Source organism: Crinia signifera, chromosome 3 (assembly GCF_055691185.1).
Source record: "Crinia signifera chromosome 3, ASM5569118v1, whole genome shotgun sequence".
NCBI lineage: Eukaryota > Metazoa > Chordata > Amphibia > Anura > Myobatrachidae > Crinia > Crinia signifera.
In genome coordinates this window covers 70,572,151-70,596,878 of record NC_139219.1, presented here as the reverse complement: position 1 = coordinate 70,596,878, position 24,728 = coordinate 70,572,151, and the positions used below count along the sequence as shown (strand labels likewise).

Sequence of the window (24,728 nt, the reverse complement as noted above, 5' to 3'; positions counted from 1 at the left end):
CAGGAGAATGATGGGGTAATGGCTATGTCTCCTCCTAGACCAAGGAACCCTCTGAGATGTCCTGTATGTAGACACAAGAATGATGAGGTAATGGCTGCATCTCCTCATAGACCAAGGAACCCATCTGAGTTGTGTGTAGACAGGAGAATGATGGGGTAATAGCTATGTCTCCTCATAGATCAAGAAACCCTTTGAGATGTCTGTAGATAGGTGAAAGGAACCCTCTGAGATGTATGTAGACAGAAGAATCATGGGTAATGGCTTTGTCTCCTCATAAACAAAGGAACGATCTGAGATGTGTGTAGACAGGAGAATGATGGGAAATGGCTAGGTCCTTCTCATAGACCAAGGAGCCCTCTGAGATGTGTGCAGACAGAATAATCGGGTAATGGCTAGGTCTTCTCATAGACCAAGGAACCCTCTGAGATGTGTGTAGACATATTTAAAAAAGTAAATGTGCACATGTTTTATTTTACATATTCTGACACTGTAGCCGCCAAGCATTCCCCCAGCATGAAGACGCTCCAAATGAGGAAATAACCACAGAGATACAGTATTATTCACCACTCATTTTATTACCCAAATTGTTGTTGGAAATAACACATGATGGGGTATAAGATGGGAATTCTGTTGAAGATGGGATGTTGCCCATAACAACCAATCAGATTCTATCTAGTATCTCCTAGACAATACTAAATAAATAATTAGTCTATTATCTAGACTACTCATTTATTTAGTATCGTATAGGAGAAAATAGATACAGTCTGATTGGTTGTTATGTGCAATATTCCATATTTAACGAGTTGAAATGTAGTGGGACACCTCTACATTGTGAGTGCATGCCACTCCGTGATGGTGACAGGGGTGCATACCACTCCTTGGATGGAGTAGGGGGTGCATGCCACTCCAGTGACAGGGACGCTTGCCACTCCGTAAATGGTGACGGGGGCGCATGCCACTCCCTTGACGGTGACGGGGGTGCATACCACTCCGTGGATGGTGATGGGGGCGTATACCACTCTGTGGGTGGTGACAGGGGGCGTATACCACTCCATGGATGCTTCCTGGGACTCTTGCCACTCCGTGGATGCTTCCTGGGACTCTTGCCACTCCGTGGATGCTTCCTGGGACTCTTGCCACTCTGTGGATGCTTCCTGGGACTCTTGCCACTCAGTGGATGCTTCCTGGGACTCTTGCCACTCCTTGGATGTTTTCGTGGGCAAATACCAGTCCATGGATAATGGGTTCTCTTGCCACTCCATGGATGTTTCCGGGGTCTCTGGCCACACTGTGGATGTTTCCGGGGGCGAATACCAGTCCATGGATAATGGGTTCTCATGCCACTCCGTGGATTGGAACGGGGGCTCTTGCCTCTCCATGGATGGTGATGGGAGCATATACCATTCCGTTGATCTTGACAGGGGCTCTTGCCACCCCGTGGATATTGACGGGGGCGAATTCCTCAATGGTGAGGAAGCCTTTCTCTCCCTCTGTGCCGGTGGGGCCTGTCTCTCCCTTGGTGCCGGTGGGGCCTGTCTCTCCCTTGGTGCCGGTGGGGCCTGTCTTTCCCTCGGAGCCGGTGGGGCCTTTCTCTCGCTGGCATGCGGAGGTGCCTTTCTCTCGCAGGGAGGCGGTGGTGCCTTTCTCTCACGGGGAGGCGGTGGGGCCTTTCTCTCGCGGGGAGGCGGTGGGGCCTGTCTTACCCGCGGTGCCGGGGGCATCTGCCTCTCCCGGGGTTCTTGTTTGGCTTGGCTCTCTGATGGCAATTGGGCCATTTCTCCTCTTGTAGCAAGTTTGACTCACTGCGTCACCTTAATTAAAGATAAAATATAAATATTTAATAACAAATAAGCTATACACAAATATCCCTTCTAGTCATAATGGACAGAGAAAAAATCATTCCGTGGTGAGTAACCATCGAACGATTTCTCCTCTGTGCGGCTGCTTACGCGTAAATGTGTAAACGTACGCGTTGCAGCATAGTGCGGGTATTTGTGTGGCGAGGTGGGCGTGCCTTTGGCGGAATGGAGTTTACCTGCTTGATAGGCAAAGGAAATAGGCAGCCAAGTGAGCCCTTTACGCTACTATATGTGACCTCTCTGGGCGCAATGAAAAGCAAAAAGTGAATATGGTCCCTGATCTCCTGTCACAATGTTACAATTCATTCCATATTCATATGATTATAATCCGGAATCACAATGCTCCGCTAGTAGGATCAGTATAAATATGTGTTACACAACTGACCACAGAAATGCAGGTATCAGCGAATACAATACCATAATGGAGTAATGGGGGAAATAAAGGGCTTTATTATTTAAAGCCCATTTATCAACAACCTAATTTGCAGTGAAATGTGGGCATAATATCGGTGCCCATTGTCACATGCAAATTGTGATTATTTAACCACCAACAAAAAGAAAGGGTTTAAACCAAAATAAAAAAGTGTTTATGTGTGTGTGTTGGTCGGGGGGGGGGGGGGGGGTAGGGGGGGTGACACAGGAACCCACTGGAATCGAATAACCATTTTAGCTTATATTGAATGCCAAAAATATTGGGGGTCATTGGGAACCGGCAGTGCTATAAATAATAAATAACCACTTAGGTTTGGGTAAAGACCCCCTGAAACACCCACTAAATTGGGACATAACCACCTTCTATGCTATGACACGCCCACTTTCAGGTGAGCCTCGCCCCTTAAGAAATCCATGAAGAACCCTAATTGCTCAAACAAAAAAGTATGAATAGAAATAAGAGCGCACTTACCTTGCCAATATAGAACGGGACGCAGCGCACGGCTGCTCCCGTTTGTCTCCTCTTTCCTCCTCTCTCTCCTCTCTCTCCTTGCTCCTCTCCAAACACAATATATGAACTGAAAATGCTGAATAATCAGACGCTCTGACTGCACAAGTCGGGACCAGGCAACAGAATGACTCCTAGTGTTCCGTCCTGGCTCACCAGGCATTGTGACATCATAGAATCACTGTTATCACAGGGCCATTGTGATGTCATCACACAGGTATTAGCAGCAGCCATACAGGCAAATATATGTATAAAAATAAAGTGGTGCCCATACACTAGTAAGATTTATCTTCAGATCTGGCTGATTGGAACAAAAACATGGTTATGGATGAGTGACAGTTTGTCGGTTTTCCAACATTTCCAAGCAAATGGTCAACTGTAATTTGCTCTCATCCATAACCATGTTTTTGTTCCAAGCAGCCAGATCTGAAGATAAATCTGCGTGTGTATGGCCACCTTTAGACTATGTGTATGTTTAAGCAAGGGCAGAATAGCATATCTCCTACCTGCCTAAATTTACAACCCTGAAAGGGGCAAATATATTACCAAAATGGGAGGCGCTTTGCAGATTGGGGCAGGGTTTTTTATACCAATATAACATGTCTTAATGCTGTCAAGTGTATCAGGCCTTGCCAAGTACCATACTAAAGTTTGCACTGGGGTCTGTCAGTGCTGCTTCAGCCTCTGTGCTCTCAGAAGGTCAGTTTAGGCACCGCTACTGGTCATGTGCGACCCTGATAAAGTCATTAAAGTGAAATGCGCACTGGCGGAACACCTGTGTTGTTATGGTAACAGTGATAGGTTACTGTGTGTGGCCTAGACAGAAGGGCTCAATAGTGGAGTTACCTGTAAGCCATAGGATAGATAGCTGCCGAAGGCTGATTGGATATACTGAATCACCTCTATGCAATATTGTTAGCAAGCAATGATCTAGGTCTTAAACACTGAATGATACCATTAACGATTTATAAACGGAATGTTGGGAGTGAATCACTGCCCTCTGACCGTCAGTGTAACATCTACCTACCCTGTATATCACGTTTTACTGACAAATTGTGTGTAACTATAGTAGCCTACCCTGTATAGCACTGACTTGCTAACAAATTATTTATTATTTATTTATTTATTAACAGTTTCTTATATAGCGCACACAAATTACGCAGCGCTTTACAGAGCATAGTTATGAGCAAAAACACATACCGAATTAAAGTACAAGACAGTTTAGGACAAATACATGGTTAATATGGATGGTTGCATCAGGGGAAAGGACACTTAAACAATCATCAGGGTGGCAGTGGTTTATATATTCTAAGAAAGGCACATGAGGAGAGAGAGCCCTGCTTGTGAGAGCTTACATTACATGTATCTAAAGCAGCCTACCCTGTATAGCACGTCTTACTGACACATTGTGTGAATCTATAGCAGCCTACCCTGTATAGAACAGGCTTACTGACACATCATGTGTATCTATGGCAGCCTACCTGTATGGCACTGGCTTACTGACTCTTTGTGAGTAACTACAGTATAGCAGTTCCGCCTGTATAGCACTGGCTTGCTGACGCATTGTGTGTAACTATAGTAGCCTACCCTGTATAGCACTGGATTACTGACACATTGGCCCTTATTCGGATCGGTGTGGCCGGATCCGAATATGCGGCCTGGACCATGCGTGCAAAACCCCGCCTTCCATACGGATCGCCAACTCCGTCCGTACGCGGTAAGAAGCTGGCCGAACGGACCGCACGTGTATTTTTCACGGAATACGCCTCCTCCATCTCAGGGAACCTCCCCCATCATTCGATGGTCGCAGACTCCTGACGAAGTCCAATGACGAAACGCGTTGGGGCGTTTCCATCTGATGCTGAGTTCACTGGCCTTCCATCTGTTTCGTGCTGGTCTTATCTGCTGTTTCCCACTGTGAAAGTCTGGTCCCCGCTGCTGCTACACCTGAGCCGGAGTGACCGCCGCTGCTGATACACGCTAGACGGTGCGACTGGAGTCCCCAGTGCCCGCCCCGCTACCTGTTGAGAGTACCGACGTTGCACTAAACATCTTGTTGGATCGACTGGTGTCCCCAGTGCCTGCACTGCGACGTGCTCTAGGAGCGGTGAATATGCTAGTACTTCACGCAGCTATATTTATTCTGTTATGTATGTGAGCTTTCTTTTACCGAGTTACAGTAAATATTTCATTAACTTTCGCTCACGCTGTGCGCTCCTTCTTTCTCTGTTCCTACATACTGCTATCTGGGGCCTGACTAGCCCATAGGAGTGAGCTGCACCATACTTTAATACACAGATATTCAGCCAGCCATTTATTCATTCATTTGTGACATTGCGCAGAAATACCTGTTTGTATGTATATATATATATATATATATATATATATATATATATATATAAAATAACACTTTTATCACCACCCGACACCCAGGTGAATAAAATGACAATAAATTTACCAATTTTAGACGACTATTAAAAGGTGTGAAACTTGTCACCAAACATTTGAATACGAAGCCCATTGAAAATGACTGCGAAGTAAAAGATGTTTAAAAAACTGTCAACTTTTAAAAGACGGGGAAGAATTGAATAGCAAAATAATATCACGACATATAAATGTTGTGAAAAAAAGAACAGACCAATATTTGAATACCCCCCTTTGTGTCCATTCCTTTTTTGCTGTGATATGCAATTAATGTATTGATTTACTGGTATTCCTTTTGAAAATCAATAAATCGAGTTAAAAATAAAAATAAAAAAAACAATCCGGCCTCCTATCTCCCCTTCCAGCTGGCCAGTCTCAGACCTTTTTCTATGATATTATTAAGTGGGAGCTTGAAAATAAATCAAAGTTTAGTCCACTGAGGTCCTCTGTCTTTTGATGATGGGCTCATCATATTAATTCTTTCTATTTGATGTAGAGTCTTCCATTTTGGTAACCAGCAGCTCTGTGGCCCCAGCTGATGCTCTTATAGGACGGGTGCTTTTGGGAGGGTTTTCCAGGTCGATCTGACAAATGAGAACCCTTTAAATTGTCCTTGCTCCTCAACTGTTATTGGTTGTTTACAGGTCCCTGCTGCCTCAGTTCTCTGTAGGTGGCTTACAGTGAAGCCTGAGTTGGGTAAGGATGGTGGCTCAGGGTTGTATCGAGGTAGAGTCTCAAGGGCTTCCACCGCAATCCACGCAACTGGCTGGAAGAATGGATGGTATGTTACAATTGACTCCGAGTTGTCTGGCGGGATCTTTCTGGAGGAGCGCTTCAATGATGTATATCACTGCAGTGCCAAGTTCTTGAAGTCTTGTAGGATGGTAATCAAGTCCTCTGGTGATCATTATGATACCAAATGAACACCAGTTGGCAATGGCATTGTACTCCTTGCTAGCACACACCTCCAGAGCAATGTAACCACGTGTCCCAGCATAGCCAGTTGCCCTTCGGTCTCCAAGGATGTTCTCGAGTGCGAGACCTAAGTCAGTGATCTGAATATGTGGCCTGATTCAGTCACCAGGATATTCACTGGTTTGAGGTCACGATGGATTATTCCCTTAGAATGGAGGAATTGTAGTCGACATACAAGCTCTGCCAAGTAGAAGGTGGCACTAGGGATGGTAAGGCGGACATTGCTCTTCAGGAGCTGATGAAAATCTCCTCCACTTGCATACTGCATTCCAAGTAGTAGATGTTCCTCGGTCTGCTGAGCAAAGTGGCCATGGATAAGGAAGGCCCTTCCTTGTATCAGTTCTAGCGCTCTACTTTCCACAAACACTCCTTCTTCTTTGCCCCTGGCTAGCAGCGGTTTCCTCTTTATGACTTTCACCGGCACCAACTGACAGACACATCTGCTGCCAGCAAGACCTTACCAAACCCGCCACAGGCTAACTGATGGAAAAACATCAGTCCCTGGAAGGTGTCGCTGGGGCAGAATGATGCAGCACTGCTGGTTCCCCTTCTTTCATTTGCGTGACTTTCTTTCTTCATCTTCTTATGTCCAGTCTTCTCATCTGAGCTGGATGAGAATCTCATACACTCTTTCTCATCAGTGGACTTAGAAGAGATCCAATTGCGCCATCTTGTATGTTTTTCCTCTTCTCCTCGATTGGGACCATGGGGTGTTGCTCCTCAGAGGAGTCAAAAATTATTATTATCTCCCTGCCATGACCGACGTTGCTCTTCTCCTTCTTCGTGGAGATCTTCTCTTCTGAACTTGATATTACTCTTCTTCTTTTCCTCTCCTCCTTCAAAAAGATCTTCCCTTCTGATCTGGATATCCTCATCCTTCTTCTCTTCTCCTTCACGGAGATCTTCTCCTCTCCCGAACAGGATGATACATTCATTCTTTTTCTCCTCTTCTTTTCCTTCACAGAGATCTTCTCCTCTCCCGCATTGGATGTCCTCAACCTTCTTTTCCTCTCCTTCACTTACCTAGTTGTCTCTTACGCCTCAGCTTAGCTGGAAATTCACTAACTCTCCTTTCTTCGCTGCTTCCAACTGTCGCTCTGCCACCAGTGTAAACAACCTGGTTGCCCTGGCAATGGCTGCAGCTTTGAAAAAGTGGCATGCGGAAGTCAGTGGCAGTTTCCAGACCATATCCCAATGCTAATACATGGTGTATGCTTGCTGTGTCTCTGTGCATGTGACATTAATTGGTAGTCATGTGTGAAACTAATATGAGCAAACAATTGGATAATGCTGCGCTCGGCTACTTTGTGGTTGTGTTTTAATAACAATCAACAGTGCGGTGTAATGGCTAAAACAAGGTTTGCTTAATAAAACAATATACAATTGTGCAGGGGGTACAGTTTGTGTACAATTAAACTGGATACAAGGTTTACTTAATGAATAATACACAATCGTGCACCAATGATTCAATGCAGAGGGTACAATTCGGTTGCACAATTTTGATTGGGTGCAGTTAAATTAGATACAATTAGCATACAATATAATTGACAATCGTAATAAGAGAAGTGAGAGATCTTATCGCTACTTCAGTGTCAGTGGTTCAATGATGATGTGGTCACTTATTGCAATTGTACAATGGTACGGGGAGTAGGAATTTTGGAGGGGGGTTAACTACAGTCCGGTTGGTTATTGGATTTGTGGTGGTGGTGGTGTCCAACACACCTGGTCTGACCGCGGTGTCCCGCTGGTCTGGACCTGCTTTTTACAGTTTCTGCAGTAAACGGGTATGGGGCCCCAGTGTTGGCGCGCAGTGGTGCGGCATTCCTGAGGAGAAGGGGCTGGGTGTCGGGGAGCCCAGTGCTGGTGGAGAGGCATTCCTGAGAAGGAGGGGTTGGATGTCAGGGTGCCTGGTGTCTGTGTCTGGTGGTGGGGTGCTTTGCGGGAATACGGATTTGGGGGTTCCTGGAGAGGGTGGCAGTGATGGCGTTTCTGGACCTGCCGTGTGTCAGCATCACGGCGCAGGCCACCGGGGTTTGCCCTGTTGACTGCGCTGTTCGCTGCTGCGGGGGACTTGGCTGGTCTAGCGGTCAGCCTGTGTGTATCTATCAGTTCTGTTTGTTTTTATTGAAGTACATGAAGTTTGTTAAGAAATAAGTGTAGGACATCACCCAAGGTATACCAGCACTATGCTGGGGATAAATCCAAGTCAATGTATTCTGATGAAATAGCCATGCTCCAGTTTTTTTTAAAGAGGCAATCATTTACACTGCAAAGCCAGTTTGATTTATGAAGTGTAAATGATTGCCACTTTAAAAAAAAAAAAAAAAAAAAAAAGGGAGATTTCTTTCCAAATCTCTCACTTTCTGATTCTCTCTTCCTATTACATTTCCCCCTATTATCTTTGTTACGTATTGAACTAGTTATATATCCGTGGGTTGCATGCACCGGTGCTTAGTTAGGTTTTCTGAGTTTTGGGGTTTATTTATTAAGCATTGTTTTCATGGCAGAAATGTTAAAGGGCAATGGTATTTCCTAGGTAGAAATAGCTAATAAAAGGCATTGCTCTCTTAATGATTGGGAAAAGCCCAACGCACTGAGCAATTTTCGCCCATCTGGTTTTCCTGGGGGTGCAAACTGCTATATTTAGGTAACTCATATCATCTGTTACACCAGTATTGTTGTAGTATCTGCTTGCAAACTGCTATATTTAGGTAACTCATATCATCTGTTACACCAGTATTGTAGTATCTGCTTGCAAACTGCTATATTTAGGTAACTCATATCATCTGTTACACCAGTATTGTAGTATCTGCTTGCAAACTGCTATATTTAGGTAATTGTGCAAATATTTTTATAAGATTTGAAAGTGAGTGAGAATTTATTAGTGGCTGGGATGGTATGTAACCTCTTACCATTTGTTATCTTAGTTTTATTGCTAGTGGAAGAGGGGGTCTGGCTGGGTGGGGTCTCAATCAATTAACTTAGAAACAGCTTTTAGTATATATTGTGAACACAAGGCTGACCTCAGCCTGGCTGACCATTGCAAGCTGACTATTGTTAGTTTGTCAGCTTTTAAAGTAGGAATATTTTTAAGTAGGGCGAAAACAGTTACATAGATTAAAGCTTGGACTTATTCTGGACTTAAACTGGACAGAAACTGCCAACCAACTTAACATCTTCGTATCAAAGTGAATCAGAAAGACACCAGCAACCCAGAAAACCAAGACTGCTTTGAGTGAGCTCACTTCATTCTCACATCACACTACTCCTGGCTGCTTAACCTGCCTATTCAGCTGTGATATCACCATTTCTCCATCTGCTAAAACTTTTTGAATATCACTCTTTATGCTTGTACTTGCACTGTCCGTTTTGAAAATGCCCAGCTGTACCTCTTATGACTTTACCTCTCTTGCTGTTCCATTGAGAGTAGGTGTCCCTGACTATTTTATTCTTGGCCCTCTTCTCTATCTCTACATGTCCTCTCTGGGTGAACTTATTTGCTCACTCGACTTCCACTATGCCGAAAATACAAAAATCTACCCCTCATTTCCTGATCGCTCTCCTTCCATCCTAACTCATATCTCCAACTGTCTCTCTGCTGTCTACTCTTGGATGACCCAGCGCTTTTTTAGACTGAAAATATCAAACACTAAGCTGTCATCTTCCGACCCTCCTGCATAAAACCCGACCATCTCTCATCCTAACCTGTTTATGCCCACCTCTCCCCCTTCTGTGTTATACCTGTCTGTCTAAGCCTCCCCTTTAGAATGTAAGCTCTCACGGGCAGGGCCCTCTCTCCTCATGTGCCTTTCTTAGAATATATAAACCACTGCCACCCTGATAATTGCTTCAGTGTCCTGTCCCCTGATGCAACTATCTGTATTAACCATGTACTTGTCCTAAACTGTCTTGTAATGTAATTTTGTTTTGTATTTGCTCATAACTATGCTCTGTAAAGCGCTGCGGAATTTGTATGCGCTATATAAGAAACTGTTAATAAATAAATAAATAAATCCATCCCATTGCTTGCCTGCTGGTAATACAGCAGATGAACAGTGGTGGAAGGCAATGCACCAGCGCTCACTGCTCATCACTCCCCTGTAGCAGTTTAAACTGCAAAATTTAGCTGCTTTCGGCTCAAAACCGCCCAGTATCTATAGGCATTTAGGATCATATAATGCTTAGCTCTGGTCACCTGGCCCGACTAAGTGATTTTCCTGTAGGGCAGCCTTATCCTGTATGTAACGCCTTCCTGTCCTTGTACTTACCAGTGCTTAAATACATGACCTAGGCCAGGGGCGTAACTAGAACTTTGTGGGCCCCATAGCAACATTTTGAGAGAGAGAGAGAGAGAGAGAGGGAAAAAGGGATGGGTGCAATCAGGAGAGAGAATGTCAGGGAGGAAGAGAGCTGAAAAAGAGTGTCAGGAGGAGAGAGAATGAAAGAGGGAGTTAGGGAGAGAAAAGGGGGTGTCAGGGAAAGAGAATGAGAGTGTCAGGAAAAGAGAGAGAGTGAGAGAGAGAAGGTGTCAGGGCGAGAAAGGAGGAGAGAACGTGAGAGAAGGGGTGTCAGGGAAAGAGAGAGAGAAGGTGTCAGGGAAAGAGAGAATGAGAGAGAGGGGAGGGGGGTGGTGTCAGGTGGAGAAATGGATGAGACAGATAGTGAGAGACCATGCCAGGTAGAGAGAGAATGGGGGCAGAGAAAAAAAGAGAGGCTGTTAGAGAGAGGGGGGAAAGAGAGTGGAGATGGGCAAACTAGAGGACCAATATGGGAAATGGGGGGTGAGAGAGAGAGAGAGTATGGTGAGTAAGAGAAGGGGAGTGAGAGAAGGAGTTTGAAAGGGTGACAGGCAGGCATCACTTTTTACCACTCCTAATTCCCTTCCATTGTAATGCTGGTCGCCTGCTCCCCTTCCCCCCTTCCTGGTCAACTGCTCTCCACCCCAGCGCTAGTCTCCTGCCCACAGGGCTGCGGTCTCTGACCCCCTCGCTCATACAGCCACTGCCACCACTGTTTTAATTTACCTTTTTGCGCCGTTCCCCTGCACCCAGCTGTGCCCGACTCCCGTTAGCGCCGCTGGTCCCCTGCTCCTGGCCACGCCAGTCTCCCGCTCCTGACCTCCAGGCGCTTGTCCCCTGCTCCCGGCTGCACCGTTTATTATTATTATTATTATTATAATTTTATTTATAAGGCGCCACAAGTGTTTCGCATCGCCGTACAAAGGAACAATACAGGGAGACAAAGCTTGGCATAACATTGAATAAATAACAAAAATACAGTACAAATAAAGAGGGCCACAGTTCAATACACATTACAGCTTGGATATAAGTAGTGAGGACTCAATCAACATACAACTAGAGGCTTGATGCCAATGATGGAGATGAGTATGCAGACAAAGATGGTCACTGAGTGTTGGAGTATAGGAGAGCTGTGAGTGAAATGTGAAGAGAAGTGGGCTTTGACAACAGGAGGGAAGAGGGCCCTACTCGGAGGAGCTTACAATCTAGTAGGAAGGGGAGACAGACAGATTACAAGAGGTGCAAGCAAGTGGGTGGTGGTTAGATAGCAGGATGTAAACAGGCAAGGGGTCGGAGAACCAGCTGGTTTATGCAGTGGAAGGGTATGCTTTGTTGAATAGGTGAGTTTTCAGTGCCCGTTTGAAGCTTTGCAAGGTCGGGGAGAGTCTAATGGAGCATGGGAAGCAGTGATCAGGGTGGAGGAGAGACGACAGTCGTCATCCGACCGTAGAGTGTGGGAGGGTGTATGAATGGAGATGAAGTTAGAGATATATGGAGAAATGGAATTAGAGATGGCCCTGTATGTGAGTGTGAGGTGTTTGAAGAGGATTCTGTAGGGGAATGGAAGCCAGTGCAGATTTTGTTGAAGGGGAGTGGCAGAATTAGAGCGGCGGGAGAGGAAGATAAGCCTGGCTGCAGCATTGAGGACAGATTAGAGAGGAGCCAGTTGGGATTGAGCGAGGCCGGTTCCCATGCTCCCGGCTGCGCCAGTCTCCCGCTCCGCCCGGCACTGATCTTCTGCACACAACCCCTTGCTTCTACCACTGCAGGTCACTTGCTGCCGTAACTGTTCTATTGCACCTGTTGGCGCTGGTCAGATCCCCTGCTTCCGCCAGCGATGTTCCCCTGCTCCTGGACGCGTCAGTGCCTGTCCTGCTCCCCTAATCGCTTGGGCTCTTTTTTTCTACAGCTAGTGGTCATTATTTAACTATAGAGGGTACAGGGGATTGTCTTGGGGCCCCCCAAGCCTCAGAGCCCCATAGCAGCTGCATCCCCAGCACCCTCTATAGTTACGCCACTGACCTAGGTAAACAGTGGTGTTAGACACAGACTTTCCTTATATAAGAAAGTTTAACACTAATAATATAAAAAAAATGTGATCATATAGCCCACTGTAGTCTACCACAGTGCTAATTATATTCTCTTATACCTTACCAGCATGTCTCCTTTTTAAAGCTATAGAGCAAACCAGTTGCCTTTGTGAGCTGGTGCTAAGATGAAATGATTCCTGGATTGTGTTCCACAGATGTTGCTGTCTGATTTGCTGCATTCTTATGTTACATTGCTCTTTATTTCAGATTTGATTTGCAACCCTGTTCTGGCCACTTTCCCAAGACTCATGGAGCAGACTGATGTCATAGATGCTCTGAGGGTATGTCATTCAAACACAGAGTATATAGCTTAATAAGAAGTGAAACACTACATGTTTAATAGAAGTGTTTTAGTCTTGTATTGAGTTCTTAGAAGAAATTGTTGAATTAAAATATATTTTCAAATATCTATCTGGTGTCTGGACAGCGCTTCTAAAAATTCTTGATGGTTTTTCTCAATATTTCAAAACTCCCATTCAAATAAATGGGCGGCCACTGATTGGGTCAAGATAACCTGCCTGATTAGTGATGGGATCATGCTAAACAACAACAAAAAAAGTGGGCGGAACTCCAGGGCTTTTAGTCAGTGAAACAAAAGATATTTAAACTTCTCTACATATCAGGGTAAGGCAGTCCCCTTTTTCAGTACACACGTGTGTATACTTGAAAATAAGGAAGCAATGGCCACACCGATTCCATGCCTGTATTTTGTGTTCTGTATATCTTAAGGAGAGTAAAACTTTAAATCTATTATATAAATGTGACAACCATCATCATTACCTTAAATCTTGAACCATATTTACTGTATATCTATCTGAGATGCGCAGTAGGCAGCCTAACTTCTTCTGTGCACCATTACATTACATACCTCCCAACTGTTCCAAGTTTTTGGGGCTGTCCCGCTATCTCACATGTGGGCAGCAGTGTCTCACAGTCAGCAGTGTCCCGTGGTGGTGGGGCAGTTGGAAGTCTAACTGTCCCTCGCTGCTCTGCTCAATGCAATGGCCATGACCCCATAGTGATGGAAACAGGGTGTGGCTTGCAGTGAGAACATCCTGATGAAGCCACACCCCCTTCAGCTGAGGCCATCCCCCTTTTCGGGGGCTAGCTCAGCGGAGTCCCTATTCCCCCCCCCAACAATTTTGGGAGGTATACCATTATAGTACTGCTCTTGAATATTATTATTACCCCTGATCTGTCTGTCCAAGCAAGGTGCATGCAACTGTAAATCAGGCCCTGTGTGTACTGTGTACTGGGCTCCTCCTCCGTGCACCAATTCCTCTGTCTTCCTCACTAAAAGTGTGCATCTTAGGTAAATAAAACAAATGTGAGCCAGAAAACGACTTTGCTAGATTATGCAGAGCCATCTGATGTATGACATTTGTTTATCTGTGAGCGAATGCAGCTACAATGCAGCGGGTGCTGCTTCATCTGTGACTTCATGTTTAACACTAAATCCTATGCAGTTAAAATAGCAGCCTAGTGTCTCTAGGACATGTTTGCTGCATCTGCGTGGCAAATAAGACTGTTTAGAGATTGTACACTAAAGGTCCATACACACACAACGATGTGTCACATCGTTAACTACCATCGTTAATTTTCACCCTTGAAGTGAAAATGAAAGACCTCAGCATTGCAGGTGATCACTGGTGCACGACGGATGACAAACGACCACAAACGATGCAGGTCCTTTTTCTATTTCTATAACAAACAATGTTAACGACCATAGCCAAATTGACCTGCATGCATGGACGATGGCTATGGTCTATAACGCCCCACGGGTACGCGCATCGTTTGTAGTCGTCCATCATTCACAGCATAAACACTAGACGATGTTGAAAGATTCACCTCCTGAACGACCCTGAACGAAGTCCTTCTGGGTTGTTCAGGAGGTGATTTATAATGGGGTCGTTCATCATCATTAAGGCATCATGTAGTGTCTGTATGGGCCTTAAGTCTCAGAGTTGCTCAGTGGGCATCTTGTATTGAGTGTATGCGGACACAACTGTCAGCATATTTTATTTTTAAATTCTGGTTTGTTTTTTTGTAAAGGCTATGTCCACAAACATTTACTCATTCATGTGCAGTGACTAGCCCTAGCCATCACCTCCCAATGCCTAAACTCCCCCCTAGTGCCTAGCCCTAACTCTTTCCTTCCATAGCTGAACCCCACTTCTTAGCCCTAACCCTCCCTTTCCCACAGCATTACCTTAACTCCGTCTTGTGTCTACCCCAACCCCCTTTTCCTGAAGTTTAACCTCCCTTTAGTGCCTAGTCCTAACCCTCCGCCTAGTTTTTACTCTTTTTTTCTTGAGCCGACATGTGCCGACAGGCGGTATGTCATGCCCTACCATCCACTAGGGGGTGGTGGGAGAATAAAATAGTGTGCCGAGCATAGCGAGGCAGCGTGCCCGAAGCATGGTGAGCGCAGCGGTGCTAAGTTTCAGTGTCCATGTCGACTGTGTCGACATTCGGGACAAAAAAAGTGAAGGTACTTGTTTCCTAGCACGGCGCCCATCGCAAACCGTACTTAGTGGTGTGCAATGCGATATTCCCATTAAATTAACAGGAGTGCTTGTACAATTAAATATCCCATAGCATTGCATGCCAACAAATGGGGACGTGGAATACATATAAAGTAATCCGTGTCCCCTTGCGTGGGCTCGCCCCGCTTCGGGCTCGGTAGCTCTCTGCGCTCGCCACACTATCTAAAATCAACTCCGACGTGGATAATGGGGGTATGAAAAGGTCGGAGGAGGCGTACCGCCACCCCTCACGGGCTCGCTGCGCTCGCCACGCTTCGGGTTGGCATTGATAGTGGGGGTGGCGTTGACAATGGGTGCCGAAGTAATGCTTGTTGACCTAATGACACTATCGGCCTAACCTGTGTCGACCTTCCTGCATGGCGAACTAGTGGTGTCGACCTAATGCTTGTCGACCTAGTTGCTGTCTGTCCAATGATTTGTACCCATATCGGGAACGCCGCAGCATAAGATTACAGTGTCTTTCTTGGCTTTTATTCACCTGATTTTGTTATTTTGCCATTGCAACAGATAATATGTCATTATGTTTATCATTTGATGGTATGTTGTACTCTGCCATACAAGACTGAACTAATTAGCATAATAGGTATGTTAAGTACCTTATAAAATTTGAAGCATTTAATATTAAGGGTATTAAACGATCCCTCTCATTTTTATATCACTTGTGTAATGCTTTTAATTTGTTACTGACTTTAGGTTCTCATGTATAGTACATTGTAAAAATAGAGCACAAATGCTGTAGCTATGCACCTGGGTAGTAATACCATACTGTACTGCAGATGGGACAGATGCAACAGGTGGAGAGAGATTTAGAAATGGGAGAGAGGTGTCCAAATGCAAATAATATTTTCACTTTAAAAATAAATATGCTCAGTGTTGCATGCAAAAGCAGCCAGTATTTATTCTGCATGGAACAAAATACATAAATCCCTAAATAAACATAAATTTAACTGTATTTTTAGTATGTACAATTTGTGGTTTTTAGGGGTTTTAATGTATCACAAATGTAATGTACAGACACAAGCATTGTTAAAATACTAGAGACATTATATAGCAGCAATTTTTTTGGGAAATGCCTTTAAATGATTACCCATGAGAGAGCACACACACACATATATATATATATATATATATATATATACACAACACAATTGTGGTGTGGTGCCTAAATGTCCATACAGTGAATGATCCGCTGTCAAGTGAAGCAAGAGGAGACGAAAAGTCCAATTTCTTATTTTATTGTAGTAGATCTTGTTGTCACAGATAACATATGTACATGAGCCCAACGCGTTTCGTCTATAACGACTTCATCAGGGGAACAAAGCAATATATCTTCAGAGGAGAAAAAAAACTCCCCAGAATTCCTTGAGGGATACTGGTCCCTTTAAATTTCAAATTTGGTCTCTTATGCTTTAATGAGTACTCGATATTAAATTCGATATTTTCATCCAAAGTGCGTGTATATGCCGACAGGTAAAAACAACCCTCTAAGGGTTAAAAAACTGGGATTCCTTCCCTGTATTTAAGAGTCTCCAATATGAGCCAATACTGAAGTCTAACAATCGCTTCTCCAGAGTTTGGTGAATAGATCTCTCTCCAAGGGATCTCCTTCTCCTACAGGGAAAGCCTTTCCCTGTAGGAGAAGGAGATCCCTTGGAGAGAGATCTATTCACCAAACTCTGGAGAAGCAATTGTTAGACTTCAGTATTGGCTCATATTGGAGACTCTTAAATACAGGGAAGGAATCCCAGTTTTTTAACCCTTAGAGGGTTGTTTTTACCTGTCGGCATATACACGCACTTTGGATGAAAATATCGAATTTAATATCGAGTACTCATTAAAGCATAAGAGACCAAATTTGAAATTTAAAGGGACCAGTATCCCTCAAGGAATTCTGGGGAGTTTTTTTCTCCTCTGAACATATATTGCTTTGTTCCCCTGATGAAGTCGTTATAGACGAAACGCGTTGGGCTCATGTACATATGTTATCTGTGACAACAAGATCTACTACAATAAAATAAGAAATTGGACTTTTCGTCTCCTCTTGCTTCACTTGACAGCGGATCATTCACTGTATGGACATTTAGGCGCCACACCACAATTGTGTTGTATACTATCTGTTTTGGTCCCTTAACCCTCGGGGGACACTGTGGTGAGGCAGCCAATTTCATTTGATAATAATTGACCTATAATTTCAGCGCATGGTGGATTATTGGGTATTGTGTATATATATATATATATATATATATATATATATATATATATATATATATATATAACCACAGAACATACATGGTACTTTAGCTGTGCAAACTTTAGGTTGCTCTTCCGCATCATGGAGCCTCTTATTGAGCTGTGTGTGCTACTGGGAGCCACCGTAATGTAACATGTGTCCTATGTCGCCATTGTCCAGTGCTATGTAGTATACTGGTGCTCCATAAATGTAACAATGTAAATGGCAACAATGTATCAATGTAAATGGTAACAATGGCATATAAATCCTTTACATTTTATTTTCTGTGCTTTCAGAGTGGATGGGCAGAAAAAGAGAACTCTTTAAAGAGGTCAGAAAAGGTAATTAAATAATGGTATTTCTGAAGATCTGATATCCACTAACAATTAGTCCTCTATTCATTCATTACTACACATGTATGGAGCCAGAAGTGACCATTTCCAGTCAGATCACGTGATCTAATACTAATACTGTATATATTTTCTGTATATCACAAAAATCTGTTTATGCTAATCGTCATTTGATTCAAACTCTCAAAGCACCCAAACGAACGAAGAGCCCACATTTCCGATAACCTTTTACATTAGCACCCCCAAAATTATTCTTTGTATACCCTTTACTACCCAAACAGCCATCAGGTCACATGGAGGTTCCATGTTTTTCATTTCATGGACTGAATGGTTCGCTGTGTCTGCACATAATTCATGTTTTGTCATTAATGAAAAAAACTATATACAGTATCCTAAATATAATATTGTAATTAATTGGTCATTACAGTTATTCCTGTAGTGTTATTCATAATCTAAAAACTAGTCAATGTTTTGGTTTGTTACTTTTTTTTGTATTATTTGTTTATTGAATTTTTTGAAAATATATCAAATACAACATTTGGCAATGTAGACAGCAAATCCGAAAACATGGAACAAATGTGGTTTGTTACTTTTTTATTTGCCAGGGACTAATCCAGTAAGTCTCTAAACACAAGTAATGCTGGGCATTCACGCTACAATTAGTTTGCTGATCTGCCCGATATCGTCGGATCGGCCAAATAATTGCAGTGTGTGTGTGTGTATGTATGTATGTGTGTGTGTGTGGTTGACCATAGAGAAAATATTGATCAGTTGGGCATATCTGTCCAACGCAATATTTTCTAAAGCTGTGCACACACGGTGCAATATCGCTGGCAATATGGTCGCTGAGCGACCATATTGCTAGTGATTTGTGCTGCAGCAATAAATCACCGGGTGCGCGCTCCTGTGTTTAGACTCCTAATGGTCGCTGGTCGCAAGAGCTTGCTCCTACGATCAGCTGTTCCCTCTGCAGCTCTCCCGGCATAGTCTCCTGTTCATTAGCGACCAGCTCTGGTCGCTGATGAAAACTGGACACTGAGCAATATATTGCACCATGTGTACACAGCTTAAGCCTTCAGTCAGCTGCAAAGGTCAGTTCCGGGAGCGTAAGTTTGCCCCAGATGCCCAGAGGCAAGATAAATATTGACACCCACACACCGCCTTCTCTTATATATTTGGCTACATCTGTCACTCAAAGTGTGTGAGTGTGTGTATAACGCTGGGTGGAGCCTCTGACTCACATGACTGACTCACATGACAGAGAACCAGCCCAGTGAGCCCACAGACAGTGCCAGACACCCTCTGCCTCCCCATGTTGCCCAGCGCTGCTACTCCACAGCCACCAGGTGAGCGCCCCCCGCGACCCCCCCCTCCCGCGATTTGCGGCAACCCCCCCGCGACCCCCCCTCCCGCGACTCACTGCAAAAACACCCCCCTCCCCCACGACCTCCCGCAATTGCGGAAAAAACACCCCCGTGACCCCCCCCCTCCCGCGATTCGAGGCAAAAACACCCCCCCCCCTGATTCGCAGCAAAAAGAACCCCCCCGCAACCCCCCTCCCGCGATTCGCGGACACCCAAGTTGCAATACATGGCAATTTTCATATAATTCTAACCATATTTCTCATATACAAACGTTCACAAATTAAGGGGGCGCAGCCCCTTACGACGGTATGATGGGCGCGATGAATCACCTAGTATATAATATATGCTTTAATCTGATATTTAGGAATAGCTGATATTTCATAATTTGCACAAGAGCAGCACTGCACATGTGTACATGCATTCCTACAATGTTCTTTGTAGTGTCACTGCAGACCTCAGGTGAGTGATAGTCTGCAGCCGTTTGGGGTCATGGAGATGGACAGCATTTCCTGGGCATGCTGGAGCCAGTGGCTGTGGCTTTGGATACAGCATCATTGGGCCCACCTGTGTGGGTTTAGCAGATATCCTCAGTAACATGGGTAAATAGATGTCTCATGTTCACAAAAAGGATCCAGTGCTGCATCTTTGGATGTAGTGAGCGGATCCGAGTAGCCTTCAATGAGCGTCTGTAACTAAGAATGCCTTTTGTGTTTTTTAAATGTTTAATTTATTTATTTATTAACAGTTTCTTATATAGCGCACACATATTCCGCAGCGCTTTACAGAGAATATTCGAACATTCACATCAGTCCCTGCCCCAGTGGAGCTTACAATCTGTATTCCCTACCACATATACACGCACACAGACATTCTAGGGTTAATTTTGTTTGGAGTCAATTAACCTACCAGTATATTTTTGGATTGTGGTAGGAAACCGGAGTACCAGGAGGAAACCCACGCAAGTACGGGGAGAATATACAAACTCCGCACAGTTAGAGCCATGGTGGGAATTGAACCCATGACCTCAGCGCTGTGAGGCAGAAATGATAACCATTACACCATCCGTACTGTTTTAGCACAGCCTCTGCATATAAAGACATAGGGCCTTATTTTGGTTCACTCTTTCTGACAAAATCCTTCTTAGATGGACAAAACCATGTGCACTGCAGGTGGGGCAGATGATACTTGTGCAGAGAGAATTAGATTTGGGAGGGGTTTTACTACAAAGTGAGATCTATATTGCAGTGTAAAAATAAAGCAGTCTGTATTTACCCTGCACAGAAACAAAATAACTCACCCAAATCGAATTCTCTCTGCACATTTTATATCTACCCCCCTGCAGTGCACATGGTTTTGTCCATCTAAGAAGGATTTTGTCAGAAAGAGTGAACCAAAATAAGGCCCATAGTTGCTTCTATATTACTTCCCGCTATCTCTATCTTCATAAACAAAATTATATGAGCTGTCCTGGAGCAGGGGGATTTTTCCCCCCATATGTGCGGTTAGTCCTCTGAATAAGTGACGTCATGATGCTCTGGGCGTCTGTGTAGGCCACAAGGTGCCACTCCAGTACATAATTACTGTAAAATGTGGGGGATGCGGTGGGATTTAGCCACAGGGTTTTCGCGCAGGGAAAGTATCTGGTTATCAATTATACAGCCTTTTCCTTGTGTAGTAAACCCCGGGCAAACACCTGCTTACTCATCAATACTAGGTAAGATGCAGAATAAATGTGTAAACTCTGCTTATTGTCTTTGTATCTGAACTTTATTTGGAATTATATTTACTGTATTATGGTGATATTTTTAGAGATCTGTGTCGCAAACATTGGGGCTAATACTGTTTAATAAATGATCCATCAAGCATTATGCCGATGTTGCTGTACTGCGCACGACCCATTCTGCACATGCACAGGACCAGTCCTGCGATTGCATTGCATATCAGCAAACTCTTCGGCCTGATTCACAGGTAAAGCCATTCACTGGGGACAGCCGGCTTTCCCAAAAACGGGGTGTGTCAACCCTATTTTCTGGGAGTGGCCAGGCCAAGAACTGAGCCGCTTGACCTAGTTTCCTTGGCTTCTGAGTAAGGTTAGACTTACAAAAGGTTGTCTTTGCAGAGAAGCATTGCGTGTGATGTTTGTGATGTTCCTCTAAACTGCAAAAGCATCACTGTTCCATCACAAATGCAGGCTGGGGTGGTATGCACCTCCTCCTGCATTTGCATTGCTTAAAGATCGCATATGATCAGCTGCTGCATGTAGCTTATCTTATGAGATCCTAACTGAATCAGGCCCATTGTGCAGTTTTATTTGTGGTACAGATTTACCTTACCATTACCACTTATTTACATACCAAACCTTGCATTTCCTCTACAGCGAGATACAGAGTTCATAAAAAATGCATTCATCCAAGTGTATCATGACACTGCTTACGCTCTTCTGGAATCAACATTCATGCAGGCACCTAGATGGGCAGAAGAAGAGACGGAAGCTGCTCGCTGGAAAGCAATTTCTGATTTCCTAAAGCACAACCGGGAGAAAGGAGGAGGAGCCTGCCACTTCCTGCTGTCCCCTGATGGCCTTCACAAGCCATTTGACATATCAGAAATAACATACGACTTTCCTGATGCAGCGAGGACATCTGTTACCATAATATGACAATAGCAACATAAGAATAATCAATCTGAAATGAATATGTTCCTAAATGTTACTGATATTGTTTATTTATTCATCTGAATCACATTAGAACTGATTATTTATACATGAAATGTGTTTTTTCTCGAATATTTTTTATGCATTTGTTGATTAATGCTGATAGTATTACTATAATGTATTGTTGTTTTGTAATTTCTTATAAAAAGTTTATTAAATTACAAATAAACTTATCTTTGTAATTTACTAGTTGGTTAAAAGCACATTCTGTAGTCCTCATAGTGAAGAAATGGGGCAATGAAAAATAATAATGTTGGTATAACATAAATGGATTCCTGAACTATATCGTACAGTGTGGTTATAATGTAGCAATCAAAACTCTTACAACTCACCCACTTATATACATTCAGGCAGTTCTTAAAGTGGTCCTGGAGTGGTGGTGGAATGCACAGGAAACTGTAGAGTTGACGCTTGTGTCGACTTGGGAGTCAAAGGTGGTATCGCCCTTTAAGGACCGGTAGCAAACTCTGTTGGGGGATGCTGGCGTGCTCTATCCTCTTCCCTTGGGAGCTGGAGATGGTAAACAGCGAGGAAGGTAACCTGGCAGGTGGAGAATACTAGGGAGCTTTAATAGCAGCAGGAGACAGCAGCAGCAGAATGCACAGGTGAACCACAGGGACTCTGGAAAGGGACCTGGAGCCTTGGACGCTGATGACTGGTTGAACACAGGGATCAGACAAGTTGTTCAAGGTGGGGAGGATGGGCCTGAGGCCTCAACTATATCCCCCCTGCTGGCCTGTGATTGGCTGCAAGTCACCGCACCAATCAATTCCAGGAAGTACCTGTGCACACCTTGATCACATGGATCAGTGCGCAGGTCAGAGTATCAAGGTCACAGGAAAACTATTGGCAGACAGAGTCATGTGATCACGGGTGTCATGGCGGCGCCCATGCGGCGTGGGACGCTGACCAGAATCCAGGGTAATGCCACCCAGATCTTGCCATGGAGAATACCCAGGGACAGTGCAGGACAGGGACCTGCGCCACAGGACACACCAGCGAGTGGGTAAGGAACGCGGGCGTGGTCGCAGATGCGAACGCGCACTGCTATTTCAGACATGCTCCACAGTGCAAAACTACAAAACACCTAAAATAAATGGATCAGTACACACCATAGGCACGCAGGAAAGATTTAGGGCATGGTTTTGTGGGACAGGGGATTATGCACACCATAATGCCCATTACATATTATTTCATATAAGTGCCGCTTACCTACATGCTTATTGCTACGGTTTACTTGCTCGATGGCAGGGTTACATGCTCTTTGCCACGGGTTTCTTGCGCTATGCCAGGGGTTTCTTGCGCTATGCCAGGGGTTTCATGCTCTTTGACAGGAGTTACATGCTCAGTGCCAGGGGTTACATGCTTGGTGCCAGTGGTTACATACGCGGTGCCAGTGGTTACATGTTTGGTGCTAGAAGTTACATGCACAGTGCCAGGGGGAAGTTACTGTGTGTACTTCACTGTGCCATAAAGGAGACAACCAGGTAAAGCGATGGGAAACCCAGCTGTCTCAGATAAGGTCCATCCATCTAATTGCCAGGCCTCGAGCTCCAATTGGCTCACGAGTTGCGAGCCAGCGCGTCATTTGAAATAGCCGTGCGGACTTGCGAGCTTATTGGACCTCGCAGCCCAGCAGCCAATCAGGCAGCGGTGGCTCCTGATTGGCTATTGGACCACGAGCTCCGAATGGCTCATGAGTCGTGATCTGGCATGTAATTTGAAATAGCCGTGCCGCGAATGGATGGACCTGCTCTGAGACAGCTGGGTTTCCCACTGCTCTACCAGGTTGTTTCCTTTAGTGATGCAGGCAGGGACAGACAACAGGGTAAGGTGAGCGGACGGAGGGGGAACGGTTCCTACCTCCAAAATGTCGGAACCCAGTGGCCTTGCTATCTGGTGGTTTCACATACTGGGTGGGATGTACTGTACTAATGGGAAAATGCAGATCTTCAAAAACTAGATGTGACCACATTTCCCATGTCTACAGAGCTTGCACCTGATAAGCAACTTCAACCAGATTAAAAGGCTAATAACTAGACCAAGAACCTGGATATTGCTCAATACTCATACTTGTCTATCTTCCTGGAGCTGTCTGAAGGCTCCTGAAAATCGTGTGGCACTCCTGCTTCCTGGATCATTAGGCAAGTATCCCAGAGCTGTCCTCACCCTGCTATTCACGGCACTCAGCAAGTGTTGGACTGGGAAGCAGATAATCTTGGCATTGTACAGTGAGGGGTGTGGCAATGATGACACAAATATGCAGCTGCACCCCCAGCCAAGCCTCTTGCCACCCATTATGTCAAGCTATGCCCCTTGCATCACCCACCACTGTGCCAACCTGGCTACCCCCTCTTGGGAGGTACAGTAGTAGCCATAAAGATGGCAACTATGCTCTAAGTTCGAAAAATACCCCAATGTTGATTTAATTGCACCAGTTATCTCCGGAAATCAAAATCTGTATTGCCATTCCTGTATTGCAGCAAGAAATGTTGGTTTTGTAGGTATGGAGGACAGCCTCAGACACACTTTCGTGCAGAGTTAGAGGTCTATTTGCAGTCAATTTTGAATTCTACTGACAAAATCGACAGACCTTTCGCTATTATGAATCGACCAAAATCAACTACAATTTTAAATGTTTCTAATCCATAGGCAATTTAGATCATGATACTCAATGTCGATGTTGGCAGATTTAGGTCACTTTTAAAATGTATATAAAATTTGATCTTCACAGATGCGGAAGTACAAGCAGTGGCGGGTATCGCAAGGGGAAGCTTTGATTGGAAGAGCTGCCCTTTGTGTTGCTCATCGCATATGTTGGTACATAGAGCTGCAGGATGTACTGCCACTGCTTGGCACATCCCGCCCCAAGAGAGCATCGTAAAAAAAGAAGGGTGGTCAGGACGAGAGATAGGACTTCATGGAAAAAGAGAGAATGG

The 24,728-nt window shown here is 44.5% G+C and overlaps 1 protein-coding gene across 1 annotated transcript in view; it reads left to right on the top strand.

The window, feature by feature from the left end:
- The window catches only part of LOC146063528 (nephrocystin-1-like), a 204,840-nt gene extending 182,940 nt beyond the window's left edge, over positions 1–21,900 (top strand). Inside the window, exons 19-21 of the mRNA XM_083175967.1 lie at positions 12,794–12,867; positions 17,659–17,703; positions 21,454–21,900. Coding sequence (XP_083032093.1) covers positions 12,794–12,867; positions 17,659–17,703; positions 21,454–21,735 — 401 coding nt within the window. The 3' untranslated portion in view covers positions 21,736–21,900. The remainder of the gene's footprint in view (positions 1–12,793; positions 12,868–17,658; positions 17,704–21,453) is intronic.
- The last annotated feature ends 2,828 nt before the right edge of the window (positions 21,901–24,728 follow it).